This window comes from Marmota flaviventris, chromosome 9 (genome assembly GCF_047511675.1).
Source record: "Marmota flaviventris isolate mMarFla1 chromosome 9, mMarFla1.hap1, whole genome shotgun sequence".
Lineage (NCBI taxonomy): Eukaryota > Metazoa > Chordata > Mammalia > Rodentia > Sciuridae > Marmota > Marmota flaviventris.
This window is the reverse complement of record NC_092506.1, coordinates 79,641,518-79,656,630: the sequence shown is the minus strand read 5'-3', so window position 1 is coordinate 79,656,630 and position 15,113 is coordinate 79,641,518. Positions and strand designations below refer to the sequence as shown.

General features: G+C 36.2%; 1 protein-coding gene across 2 annotated transcripts in view; it reads right to left on the bottom strand.

Annotated features, from left to right (window-relative positions):
• Fat3 (FAT atypical cadherin 3) overlaps positions 1 to 14,029 on the bottom strand; it is a 483,199-nt gene extending 469,170 nt beyond the window's left edge. For both annotated transcript variants that reach the window (XM_027951397.3, XM_071617163.1), the window contains exon 1: positions 10,738 to 14,029. In XM_027951397.3, the coding sequence (XP_027807198.2) occupies positions 10,738 to 14,029 (3,292 nt within the window). The remainder of the gene's footprint in view (positions 1 to 10,737) is intronic.
• Positions 14,030 to 15,113: the final 1,084 nt, after the last annotated feature.

The window sequence follows — 15,113 nt, the reverse complement described above, 5'->3', positions numbered from 1 at the left end:
CCCACCCAGCTAAAAGTAAATATTTTTAATAATAATTCAAAACTTTTCCTTCTCTTTTCCCTCTAACTACCTCTCCATTGTATTCTGTATCATATTAGGTAAAGTGGCCACAAGCATTTTGGAGATCTGAGGAATAATTGAGTAGAGGGTTCATTTAGTTTGCATTTAGTGGGATTATTTATGTAATACAAATCAATTGCACATAAAGATAAATCCTTGTTAAACATTCATTGTAGAAATGGTTCCCAAAAACCCTCCTCCTGTACGCTACATTCAGACATCCAGCATGTCTCATGAAGGACAAAAATTTTATCACCACATAAAAATATCCTGTGAGGCTACACTGGAAATATGGCATTAGTAGAATATAGAGCCAGAAGCTAGTCTGAGGAAAAGCCCAAATCACTGGATGTGTGTACTCATTATTGGAAGATTTGGTTCTTTTCTACACAGTCAAAATGAAAGTTCTCTCCTGAATAATGCAGCATATGCATTATAAATGTACCAAAACCTTTTTCTTTAATTGTTTAGAGTTACAGACATAGAAATTACTAGAATTTTTTCTTATTTATGAAGCCCAGACCTGTGGAAATATTATTAAGAGTAAGAATATCCAGAATAGAAAGAATACTTGATAGAAATTTCCAAATTTAACAACAATGTTAATAATTTATTCAGCATTACCAATAATAACTTCTGATTTTGGAGAAACACTTCTATAAACTTTCAATAATACAAATCAAATTTCAAGCAACCATGCTGAAGGAAAAGTAAAGAATCTTTCTATGCTTTCTATAGCAATGATTACAAATTGTTATCCTATGGAGAAAAAAATACACATCAAAACTGCTACCCAAAATACAGAAAGATTTATTTGAGAAATGTACTAATCATGTAATCAATTTTCCTGAGTTTTGTAATATTTGTGGTATTTATTGACTTTTAAACTCATGTTACTGTAATTTCTTTACCTGTTGTAAACAAACACAATAATTTTATTGTCATAACTGTTTATGTTTTTTTTTTCTCAAAGTAGTTACCTAATTGTGGGCGTCAAGCCCACAAAACCTAGATTCATTTCTAGGGTTAGGCATTTCTTTGCAATTAAGCCATGATTATGTACCATCATCAACTCACTTTAACATTCCAGTTATCTTTATACCATCTTGTTGTGAATTGAACTTTGTAAACATCATCCCACAATGCTGAAGAGTAATGCTGAGGCTCCAATTTTTAATGTGTGCAGGTGCACTTAAAATTCTCATCTTAATTCTCTCCAATTTTATTCACTTTTTAGATCAAGACATTTCATATTTAACATGTTATTTTACTTGGTATTATTCTCACCAGTATATTGCTTTTTAAAAGCAACTACAAAATTAACTATACTATGCAAATTAAAATCTGTGAATTTAATCACAAAGAGTGGTCCAGAGGAGCCACTAAGTCCTACAATGTTGAATGGGAAAATTGGTAGAGTCCTATTATGTTCAATAATTCCTATACCAGTGTCCAGAACTTAATATAAATTGAACTGAATCCTACACACAATCCTCTGTAGATTCCATCTGTAGATAAGACATGTTTTCATCAAAAGTGGCAAACTAAAAATACAGACCATTTTCATTTTCATTTCATTTTCTTTTCAATGAAACATTGTCAATGTAATGGCATCACATAAATATTTATCAAACTCTCTAATTCTTCCAACTGTAATAATAAATGAAAATATCCTTCAATGTGCATACAAAACACCTGCAAAGAAACCCCATTTTTAGAAGATTGAAATGAGATGCAAGCTATCCAAAGTCACAGAGGGCAATAAATTCATTCCATTACCTTCTAGAAAGAAACTAATATATAAAGCAACCATTTGATATTATTGTAGGAGCCTCTGCTTACTATAATTCTGAAATTTCCACTTTGTTAATTGAATAAATAAAAACAATCTGCCATCTACTTGGCACTTGAGAAAAAAGGACCCTGACTTGAAGGTACAGAAAGCCCTACAGACATCCATTATTAACTCTAAAATGTAGACTACTTACCAAGAAAATTCAACACAAGTTTCTGTGCTATTGGCTTGCTACTCTATTTGGATTACTTCTTTATGGATGTCATTATTTTTATCGTTTACTGGTTATGCAGGACAACAGCAGCTCAAGCTTGATACACAACTGCAGACATAATTACTGATTTGAACCAACAGTCCTCTATTAAAACCTAAATTACCTTCAGCCAACAGTTAAGAAAAGGTCAAGAAGAAGGCACCTGCTGAAAAGAGTAATAAAACCATGCTGTTCATTGTTTTCCAGAAGCTTCTAATCCTTCCTCCCACCTGGCTTACATGACAATTCCTAAGTTCATCAAAATCTTGTAGAGTGCTCAGGGCTCTTCTGGGAAACATTATTTTTTCCTTTTGAATAATTATGTTCATAAAGTTTCGAGCCAAGAAAAGTTTCTGCTGTCACTTGATCATAACTTCACTCCTCTCCTTTGCTTGCTTGTGTCCTAAGGGGAAATTGTAAGGGCAAGTCTGGGCCAAAATTCAATGAGCCTCTTTTGATTTAGATGGGCAGGGTAAAGAAATACATCATCTCAAAAAAAGAATGAGGACAGGGAACACCATTTAGTCCAGATTTGTCATGAATTACACCAAAGCTGCCAAATATCATCTGTCTTACTCTTCATTTTGTCAAACAGGAGTAGCAGACAAGTTTGAAAAAAAGCTAGAAAAAGAATCTAGAAGGATTAACAACCATCTGTAAGAAAAATATGATTTCTGGTGCCTCTGAATTAAAAAAAAAGAAGCTTATATGATGTTACAGAATGTAAGAGACATGCTACTGTCGGGAATAAATACCCCTGTAAATATTGGAGCTACGGTTAATGACAAAAGGGTCCTCATTTTTTCTAACAGCACATCTCTCTTTCTTGGTTTTCATGATCCTGCTCCTGATTATCTGATGATCAGATACATCAAATAAACAATATTACACTTAGCCAATGAAGCTAGTAAACTCTTCTTCAGTTGAACTAACTAAATAAAAGCTACTCAGTTATGTGTCTTTATTCTTTCCTTGACCAATAGCTAAAATGAATCCTTCTCCCTGTAGATCAAAGTAGAGCATCACAATATTTGAGAGCCTGAAAGATCCTGGTACTCTATTATTCAGCTGAACACCCTTTTTTTTCCTTTACCTAGTGTGTCAAGATCTTTAGCAAAGCAAAAACTATGCTTTTCTGGTAGACAAGATGTGGCAAATACACGTCAGATGGAGAGATATCCTGTTTTCATTATCTTACCTTACGAAATGAAAGCACCAAATAATTACCTCTCTACTGTTTTTCCAGGACTTCAATGAAATGTGTCAACACATAAGAGCAGCATTTTAGAAACTGGAATTAACAGGAACTGCTAGAAAACATCATTTCTCAGAATACATTTAAACTTAAATTAAAAATCTGTTATAAAAATATTTACATAAGAAAAATATTTTATCAGTCAGGGTCTTGGCAAAAAACAGATGGCACACTCAAACTGAGTAACTGAGGAGCATTTAATAAGTAGACTATTTACAAAGTTGTGGTCAGAGTTTAGGGAAAGTTTAAAAAATAAAGATACAGCCTGAAACTGTTACCACCCATCAGTTAAGGGATGCAACCAGCTCATAGTGAACAGTATGGAAGAGTCAAAAGCATCAATACCCTGACCCAACTTTCCTTCTCCCTCCCTATATTTCCACCAGTGTCCAACCATGAAAGAGACCAAGGTAGCCTGCCTCCTGCACACAGAGCAGAAAGAAGGGTAGAAGGGAATCTGAAGAGACAAATAGGAGAGAACTAACACACTGAATACGATTAAGATTTTTTTTACTTATTTACTGTTGGAATAAATTATCTTCCCAATATAGCAATTGTTTTATAGTAATTAATGTGTCTTGAGACACCTCTTTTGGATATTTATTTGAATTCAGGCATACATTAGGTCTCCTAAGCCTCTGCTGATTCTGTCAAAATATTTGAAGTAAAAAGAGCACTTTATGCTCAGATAAGTTGGAAAAGCGCTTGCCACAATACAAAGGAGGGTCAATGTAAATACATACACATTTGTGCATGTGAGATTTTCCTCTGATAATACCAGATGTGTAAAAATAAGGAAATAACTGTCCCTACCTCCTGGGACAACTGAATGAGACCATCTGTATAAAGCATTTTGCAAAGAACTTGGCACATGAACAAACAGTGCTCAGTAAATGTTAACCACTTCTGCCACTGCCACCAGAATCATCAACTGCAGATGCATTCTGACTGGAAAACTTCCTACTATGGAAAGTCTGTGTCTTATATCTGCACATGTTTGTATCTATAGTGTCTGGCGCAGTGCTTCTTAAATTTCTAACATCATGTTAGATAATGAATATAATGGTGAGCATTGTAATGTGCTGTTATGGTTTATATATGAATTGTCCCCCAAAAACTCATATGTGAGACCATGAAAGAAAATTCAGAGTGAAATTATCAGGTTATGAAAGCCTTATCCAAATCAGTTCATTAATCCCCTGGTAGGTATTAACTGGGTGGTAACTGTAGGCAGGAAGGGTGTGGATGAACAGGTGGGTCACTGAGGGTGTTCCTTTGGGTTATGATTTTTCCCATGTTATAGGGAGTTGTCTCTCTCTCTACTTCCTGGTGGTGACCATGTCCTCAGCTGCTTTCTTTCCTCTTCGTCCATGATATGCTGCCTCATCTAAGGCCCAGAGGACTGAAGTTGGCTGCAGTCTATGGATTAAGACCTCTGAAACCATGAACCCCCAAATAAACTTTTCCTATAAATGCTCTTGTCAAGTACTTTGGTCAAAGTGGCAAAAAAGCTAACAAACACATGCTATGTCAGACTATACTATTATTTAGTGATTATTCATTTCTCTCCTTGACTCTCCCCTGTTAGAAGAATATCTCAGCATGTAAGGGTTGCTATATCAAGATACGTTCCACTGGGTGATATATATATATATATATATATATATATATATATATATATATATATGTATTGTATATATATATTTATTATATTATATGTAAATTATATATAATATTTATTGTATATATTATATTTATTATATGTAATATATGTATTATATATTATAAATAAGAGGAATTTATTGCTCACAGTTCTAGAAGCTGGGAAATCACGATCAAGTATATTCAGTGCCAGAATATTCAGTGCCTGGCATGGGCTCTTTCTCATATATGGTACCTTCTAGTTATGTCATTACATGGCAGAAGGGCAAGGTAGCTCCCTTGAGCTTCTTCCTTGCAAGGGTATGAATCCCCATGACTTCAACACTTCCTAAAGGCCTCACCTCCTAAGACTTTCACATTATGTATCAGGTTCCAACATATGAATTCTGAAGAGACACCAACATTCAGACTAAAGCAAGGAGTATTCTCTTCGCCCCACACTGATGCATTCAGACTGGCCTCGTGACCTGGTCTGACTATAAGAATATGGGCCAGTTTGGAGAGAGGCGCTTCAAGTCTTCACCATCCCTCTTTCTCTCCTACCTCTACATTGAGAACCTCACATCCTGGAATCAGAAGACTCGTGGACCAGACAGTAGCTCAATCTGCAGCCTGCAACAGTGCTGCTTCAGCTGTTCTCATAGACTCCAGAGGAAGACAAAAAAAATGTTTATTTGGATAAGTCAATGAAGTTATGAATGTTATAAAGCAAAAATGCAGAAAAATCAGACTAATACAAATGCTTATTAACAAGATAGTGACAGCATTCTAGAGTGGAAAATAGGAAACAACTGGAGCTCAAATTTCAGCACTGACAACTATCAGATGCATGACCTTGATTGGACAAGTCTCAGTAAATCTACCTTGTTGGACTATTGGGACAATGAGAAATATTACTTTAAAAGCACCCACCACAGTATGTGGTACATAATAGAACCTTGATAAATGGAAGACATAATGCAATTAGTAATAATGGATGGCATGATATATTCTCAATTACTCATGATTAAAATCCCAAGCTGGAAATTGGTCATCTCAATTAAACATTTCTTTAATTAACCTCAGATAAATAGAATGGTGAAATCCTTGTTCAAGTTTGTAGCTTACAAAAGAATCTAAGAGAAAAACCACAATTTAAAATACACAATGTGCTCTTTCTAAAAGCTTCTAAAACCTCTGAGTAGTCAAGAATATGAATCCCTGTTGAGCCAAAGAATAAGAATGCATTCTTTGTGAAGGAAAAAATGATTAAATTGCATCTTACAGACTAGTGATTTAAACTGTGATCAAATCCACTATAGTTGGGGGGCCCCAGTTAATCCATTTACTGTGAACATTATTAAACATTTATTAAATGCCAGTGCATGGTAAAGAATTTCAAAGGTATGGTTTTGTTCAGTGAGCTTCAAAAAGCCAAGAACATAAAACTACTAAATGTATCAGCTAATCCCAGCATATGCACATTCACAAAATAGAAGCACCACAATTACTGAAGCACAGAAAGAGGTTTGGATCCATCAGAGAGGTATTCAGAAAAAGATCACTGCTGATAAGCAATAAAATATTTATTTGGATTGTAAAATTTGATTAGAAAGAAAATGTATCTAAGACATGGGCTAAATTATCTGTCTTTTGAAATAAGAAGGAAAATAAAATTTAATATCTTAAAAATATTGCATCTTACAGAAAAGATAGAATCTGTTAGCTGTTCTGTTAGGAGATCAAGTAAATTTAGAGTAGTATTTCCAAATCATATGTGAAAGGAATGCATGAAGTGCTGAAGTGAAAGTTCCTGGACTTCCACCCCAGAATCTATAAAATCAAATATTTGGAAATTTAGCCTGAGGATAGGCATTGTTAACAAACTCCCCAGATGATTCATGTGTACTATAATATTGAAAACCAGCTACCCATGCAAATCATCATATAACCTTGGGCAGCAGAATTGAAAAAAAAAATAAGTTTTTTTAGTTGGAGAGGGACACAGTAACTTTATTTTATGTATTTATTTTTATGTGGTGCTGAGGATCGAACCCAGGGCCTCACAATGCTAGTCAAGCGTTCTACCACTGAGTCCCAGCCCCAGCCCTAGCCCCCTGAATTGAAAATTTTAAAAGACAAAAATCTGAACAAGTTCAGACCATTCTATGTATACAGGTCAAGTCCAAGTATGGACTCAGGAATAGCTGCAGGGCTAAGTAGATGTTCATTCTGCCAGCAGCTCAGACCAAGACTTTTAGCACTTGGAGGAGCAGAGCTGATGGATTATCCAACAGTAGTATGCACCTAACAGCACTATGGTGATGTCTTACTATATTACAGCATATGATACGTATGTTAGACATAGAATTGTCAAAATTTCCCTCAATTCTTTCATTCCCCTTGCACAAGTCCAAGTATCATTTCTCATCAGTTTATTTGGGCTTAGATGCTAAAATCTGTAAGTAGAGAGAAGGAAAAAAGATGTTTACAAATATTAGTACGTGCAAATTCTAATCTTTATAAAAAAATGTCTCACAATAAGTTCAAATCTTTTTTCCCCATGGCATAGAGAAAATCTAGTTTTATTTTTTAAGAGAAGGGACTAACATGAAATGACAAAAGGAAAAGGAAATTGGTACTAAAGTCTTAAAAATTTAAAAAAGCCTCTGGAAAAACAAATCAGAAATATATATAATTGAATGCATAGGAAAGAACACTCGGTTACAACTTGAGGAGATAGAGTGCCTATATTCAGCTTATGTCCTCTAATGGGTATGTGTACCCAACTTAGCTGCTTTTCAATGCAAAAATGTGAATGTTTGCAGGAAATTACTCTTTAAGACAGGAAGCAATGTCAAAATATAAGTGACATTATCTTCATTGATACCAAAATTTATTGTATAAAACCCAGAATACATTGGAACAAATGAAGAGTGCAGTATTATCTTTTCAACAGAGGCAAAGAATATCAAACTGTAGGAGTCAAGCATTATAAGGGTAGATTTATCATCAGATGAAACTGTACACACATTTTCAAAAATAACACTAAAGGCAAAAATAATGTAAAATGATAGTAGTGGTTAATGATTCAGTTCAATATCTTCCTGTTCACCTTCCTACCCACATCCACCTGTCACAAAACGAAGTGCAGTTACTGAAGAGCCACGTAAACACTGAGACTATGCAAAAAAAAAAAAAAAATACGAAGGGTGTTTTAGTCAGTTTTTTAACTGCTGTGACTAAAAGATCTCACCAGAACAACTATAGAGGAGAAAAGGTTTATTTAGGGGCTCAGAGTTTCAGAGGTATCAGCCCATAAGTGGCTGGCTTCATTCCTCAGAGCTTAAGTAAGGCAGGATATCATGGGTGGAGAGTGTGGCTCACATGATGATCAGACAGGAGAGAGAGAGAGAGAGAGAGAGAGAGAGAGAGAGAGAGAGAGAGAGAGAGAGACACCACTCTCCAGATATAAAATATATACCCCATACCCGTGCCTCTAATGAACTTCCTCCAGCTACATCCCACCAGCCTCCAGTTACCACCCAGTTAATTCCATCAAGGACTAAATCACTGATTAGATTAAGGCTAATCATTTCTCCTCCAAACCTTCTTGCATTGTCTCACATGTGAGCTTCTTGGGGACACTACATTTAAACCATAACAAAGGGGAATCCATGGTCAGATCAGCAGTCAGTGAGTCCAGTGTTGTAAGTATTTTGAAAAGTGTTTAATGCTCAATTGCCTTACAGATTTTAGAACACCAAATTTAAGTATGCTTGAGAATACACAAGGAAACACATACTTGTCTTCAGATAAAGGAAAGCATGGTAGACTGCAGCTACTCATACCCATGTTTGAAACTAGGTGCTAAGTTGCGTATCTCCTTGGAAACTCAGTTCATGGGCTGATACTTATTAATCCTACCTCATGACACTATTGGGGAAACTAAGTAAGACCTTCCTCAAAAGACTGACAGTGTCAATGAAGTCATTATTAGTAGAATTGGAGTTTTAGCACAGAGTGGGCATTCAGTAAAGTTTAATTCCCTTCTCTTCTTGATTGGTACTTCAAAGATGTAAATATATTCCAGCCAAATAACAGGAGATAAAAATGAAACACAGAATATGCATACAGAAAGACTGAATTTTCCTGACTTTGAACTTTTCCTTCATTATGATATGGAGATTAATTTTACAACTTACACTGGCCATTATTAGAACCTATACAAACAAAAGCTATAGTTTAAATTTGAAAGGGAATGTAAAATTGTTTTCCTGCCCAATATTTAATATAGTTTTTAAAATCCTTTTTCTAATATTATAAATATACTATTAGCATCTCTGTAATGATACCTTCCTAAGACCTGTTCTAGACATCATCATCATCACTGGGTCTCAATATTATAGATTGAATATTTGTGTCTCTGAAAAGTAATATGTTGATATGTGCCCTCTGCCAAAGGTGATGGTATTTGAAGGTGGGACCTTTGAGAAGTAATTAGGTTTAAATGAGGTCATGATGGCATGGTTTCCATGATGGCATTAGTGACACTCTAAGAACAAAAGACCAAAGCACCCTCTCTACCATTTAAAAGGATACAGAAAAAAAGTTAGCAGTCTGCAAACCCAGAACAAAGTCTTCACCTTGACCCTGGCAGGCTCACAGATCTCAGACTTCCAGCTTCCAGGACTGGGAAATGAATGTCTGTTGTTTAAGCAACTCAGACCATGATATTTCATTATGGCAGCCTGAACTAAGGGAGAAAACCACTCTTTCAATATTGTAGAAAATTGGTTAATAAATAAAAATTTCCCCTGAACACTATAAAGAGCTAATATTGCCATTTATACAGGAAAAGAGACAACACAACTCCTCCCTTGAGATGTCTGTAATCTATTCAGAGTAGAAAAATGCACAGCGCTAATAATGGAATGCAGACACAAGCATGTGTCCAGGGACATGTACATTTAAAGACAAATAATAACAATACCAGGTATTTGAAAAAATTTCTGTATCTAAGATTGAGAATAAATAAGCAGGTAAGGAGCAATGAAAATACTGGGACAATTGTGTCCTGTGTTTTTAAAGCTCTATAAAAAAATGAATTTTCACAAATAAAATCTTAAAATGTTTATAAATAAAATTCACAACATGGATCTTCTGTTGTGTTGTAAAATGTCTGTAGGAGCACACCTTTATGTATTAGTGGAGAATATAAAGTGTAAATCCCAAACCCCTATCACTCAAGGGCCAGATGTAACCATCAAACATGAAAGACCAAGACACTAATGCAATGTGACTTCAGCAAAACCTTGCTGGAAAAAGAAAGATTCCTATATATGATCCATTTGAAAATCCATTTCACACTTCTAATTTAAATCCAATTCAAATGTAATTTACTTTATCAGAGTTATTCATTTCATGAGGGTCAGGAGTATAATCAACAGAGGTGACAATTACTTATGCTTATCAAAAGATAACCCGGTAGCAGTAGTGTTGAGCAGGAAAAAACAAAACAAAATAGAACCATGACTTCTATTGGGAATCATGGCTATTACAGTATAAATAGATCTTATAAACTAATAAGTTCTAAGAAGAAAAATTACTTTGCATTATATTGTCCCAAATGCAAACTCGTTTATCATTATATTGGAGTGTCTAAATACACCTCTTCCAATGTTGATTTTAAAGAGGTGAAAAATCATTTCTGGCACAAAATATTAAACTTACCACTTTCATCATCGATATTGAACCTTCCAAGACCACTGCCATCCCTGATAGAGTACTGGATCTCTCCGTCTCTTCCAGAGTCTTCATCCTGGGCAGTCACCTGAAGCACACTTGTTCCAATGCGTGAGTTTTCTTTTACAGATCCAACAACAGCAAAGTCTGGGAAATAGGGTGTGTGTAGGTTTTCGTTGACATCCACCACTTCCACTTCAACAAAGGAAACAGATGACAGAGAAACAGGTCTCCCTTTGTCTTTGGCCCGAACAGTGAGGTTATAGAACTGCTGTTTTTCATAGTCAAGCTCTTTGCTCAAGCGAATGGCACCACTTGCTTTATCTATTTCAAATCTCCCATTATAGTCATTGACCAAAGAGTAACGCACCTGACCCCCCAATCCAAGATCTGGATCATGGGTCTCCAGCCAAGCTATGACAGTGCCAACAGGGAGATCTTCAAGAACCTTCACACTATAGCTACTTGGAATGAAAGCTGGGGAGCAGTCATTGACATCATCCAAGAAAACCTTAAGAGTGACCACTGAATACAGCTGCTGACCACTTTCTGCCCTGTCTCTGGCTTCAATTTTCAAAGAATAGTTTGCTTTGGATTCCCTGTCCAATTGGTCAGCTACATAAATGATGCCAGTTGAGCTATTGATGGCAAACTGGTGTGTATCTGTCAAGACTGAGTAAGTCACTTCACCATTAGAACCCAAGTCTTTGTCTCTGGCTTCCACTTGAATAATCTCCGTACCAATACTTGAGCTTTCAAGAATGTTAACTGAGTAACTGTCTTGAAGAAAAATTGGGCTGTTATCATTAGCATCCTCCACATTGATGGTCAGCAACCTCCATGATGATTTCTGTGGATTACCTAAGTCATAGATAGTGATATTAAGGAGATAGAGGTCAGTGTGCTCTCGATCCATAGGCATAAGCACTTTAAGTTGCCCAGTCTCCATGTCAATATTAAAGCAGCTATCTGTATTTCCATCAGATATTGTAAATAGCACCTTTCCATTGAAGCCAGAGTCAGCATCATAGGCTTTAATCTTCAGGATGTTAGCACCAACCGGCAGATCCTCCTTCACAGCCACATCAGAAGGAAAAGACTTGTCGAAATGTGGTCCTTGTCTATTAATTGAATAAAAGTCAAGAAATCCATCTTCCAGATTCAATTTCCCATTTGCTTTTGCTTTAATGAGTAGTTTTTCTGCCAGTTTCTGAGCCACACGAGTTTCTCTGCAGCTGAAGCTCTTTGAAGACACTTTCCCATGGAGAACTGAAATGTTAATAGCCATGGGGTCTGCAAAATTCTCTCCATCAGTTGCTGTAATTCTGAGGGCAAAATTACCATTTTTAATGCCAGAATTCATCAGTGACTTTTTAAGCTGTAAAACACCAGAGTCTGGGTTTAAATAAAAGAAGCCAAGTTCATTTCCAGAAATGATTTTGTACTTTACAAGTTCAAGTTCATCAATATCGATTGCTGAGACAGCGGTGATGTGACCACCAACTGGAAAGTCATATGAAATAACTCCCTGGCAAGCCACTTTTTCAAAGAGAGGGTTGTTGTCATTGACATTCCCTATTCGTATGGTCACATTTACCTCACTTTCATGGCGGTATGGAGAACCCCAGTCAGAGGCTCTAACGATGAATCTATAAGTTTCAGGAGAGGATTCAAAATCCAATTCTTCAGTTGTGCTGATAACACCTGTAAACTGGTTAATGGCAAATGGTAACATATTCAGGCTGGCAATACTATAGGTGATGTACCCATTTTCTCCTTTATCCTTATCAGAAGCTGAAACAGTAAGAATGCTCGTTCCCACGGGAACACTTTCATTCACAAAAGTATCATACAGTGGATGCTGAAATTCTGGGGTGTGGTCATTTGCATCTTCGATGCTGATGGTAACTTGTGCTTTTAAATCTCCTTCCTTGTTTGTCACCTCCAACTTATAAACCTCCTTCTTAATAGTATTCAGTGTCTGTGCTGTGACAATCAGACCTGACCGAGGATTAATTTTGAAGTACTCTGCATCCTCATTTGGAGATAACTTATATTCCACATCTAAAGGTTCAGGATTTAATTTTACTATAGCAACCACAACACCAGGAGGAGAAAACTCACTTATGCTCACGTCGTACACCTCTTTTTCGAATCTAACTGGGATAGTGTCTCTTCTAGGATTGGTAATGTGAACTGTCTTTAGTGCTGAAAACTTCTGAGGTGACCCTTTGTCTTTTGCTTGAAGGGTGAGATTGTAGCCATAGGCAAAGCTTTCCCAGTCAACTTGCTTCCTCTCCTGAATCTTGTACTCATTCATCCACTTTCCTTCCTTAGCCAGGAAGAACTGATCTAAAGGATCCCCAGCCACAATGGAAACAGATTCAATCTCTCCATTGGCCCCCTCATCTTGGTCATCGACTGTCACCACTGCATACGTCGGCTCTTTCTCTAATGAATAGGGAACATGAGTGACAATGTGGATTGTTGGGGCGTGTTCATTTATACGTTCAATGTGAACATAAAGCTTGGCAGTACTGCTCACTCCATTGTTACCGTAGAGTTTCATTCCCCGGTCCACAGCCAAAATCTCCAGATCGTACCTATTCTTTTCGTCATAGTTTAGCCGTCCACTTAAAGAGATAACACCACTCGTGGGGTGAACTGAAAAGAGATCAACTTTGTTTTTGAAGTAGTAGTAGAATTCTCCATTGGAACCAATATCTGCATCTGTTGCTGTCACCTGGGCGACACTAGTCCTCAGAGGTGTGCTTTCTGCTATTGTAACAGAGTAGGTTGTAGGTGAAAACAGGGGCCTCAGATCATTCATATCTAAAACCTGGATATTTACTTTGGTCCATGCTTCCAAATCCTCTCCTCTGACAGAACCTTTTACAATCAATAAATAATTGTCCTGAATTTCCCTATTCAGTATGGCAGAATTGCCACCTTTAGTTCTTATTCTGAGGAAACAGAAATCTGCAATGATGACTTCCTCTGCTTTGAAAAAGCCTTCCTCGTCTCCGGACACTATTCTGTATTTGATATCCCAGGACAGATCTATTAAGGTGATGCCCATTCTACTCTGGCTGCTGACATAGGTCCTTGCGGCGGAGTTCTCATACACTGTCGCATTATAAATGGAATGAGTGAAGTGGAAGCCCAGAGGCCCGGTCCCTGGCAGCCCTTGGGATACAGTGGCCAAAAGCTTGAGAAGCAGGAGGACGAGGCAAGAAGAAGGAGGTCGTGTACCCACACAGAGTCCCATAATTATATCCATCACATCATACTTCCATCCTGGAGTGGGGGGGAGCAGAAAGAGAAAAAAAAAAAAGATAAATTCTCCTGAAAGAGAGTGAGAGAAAGAAGAAGAAATACCTGTTGTTAAACAGTGTATTAGAAAACTTCATAATAAAATCTTTTTATTCAAATATCCATTTAAGAAAAACAGGAACTCACCCACCACTACTAGATATATGGAATTCAAAAACACGGGGATTTAACCACATCTTGTTTGAATATTTTTAAGGAGACACTTTGAGATTGCTGAGGGCATAGTTCATTGGTAAAAGATTTCTTATATTCTGAAAGTCAATTTGAAATATGTATTGGAGGCCTTAAGCACATTTATCTCTGAGAATTGCCATCTACATAATTATCCAAGGAGAATATTTATATATATGTTCATTACAGCACAGTTTAAAATAACTAAAAAGATACTAAAGGGCTATCAACTGATAGTCAAACAACTCATGGTAACTTCATAAAGCAAAATACTTCCTAGTCATTAAAAATAATATTACAAAGATGTATATTTTCAGGTACAGTAAAAGATAATGCAAAATAAAAAGGTACTCACATAGTATGTATGGAATGAGCCTATTATTTTTAACGTGTATATATTCAGTTGCATCTTTATATTTTAAAAGGCTTAACTATTGCAGGATTTGGAGGCATATTTTCGTTCTCTAATTTTTTTCAATTAATATTGTTTATCAGAGGTTATACAATTACTTACATATAATTATAGTGTTTTAATGAAACATTTCAAAGTATTACTAATACAATCAACATTTATATACAATCCAACACCATGAGAAGGAACAAGCCACCATGTAATAAAGCAGAGAGAATGAATGATCCCAAGGAACTGCATATCCTAAGTAATATCCCTCTGTGGACTCACTACTCAGAACAAAGGAGGTAACAATTTCTTGCAAGAAAAATTTACTGAGTACAAGAGCTATGTTCAATTATTTTCATCAGTGACTACTAAATTTTGATAGTCCATAGTTCTATGACCAATTAGATTAAAAGATAAAAACAATTTTCTGTCCTAACCAGTAAAATCTATCAAATTTCTA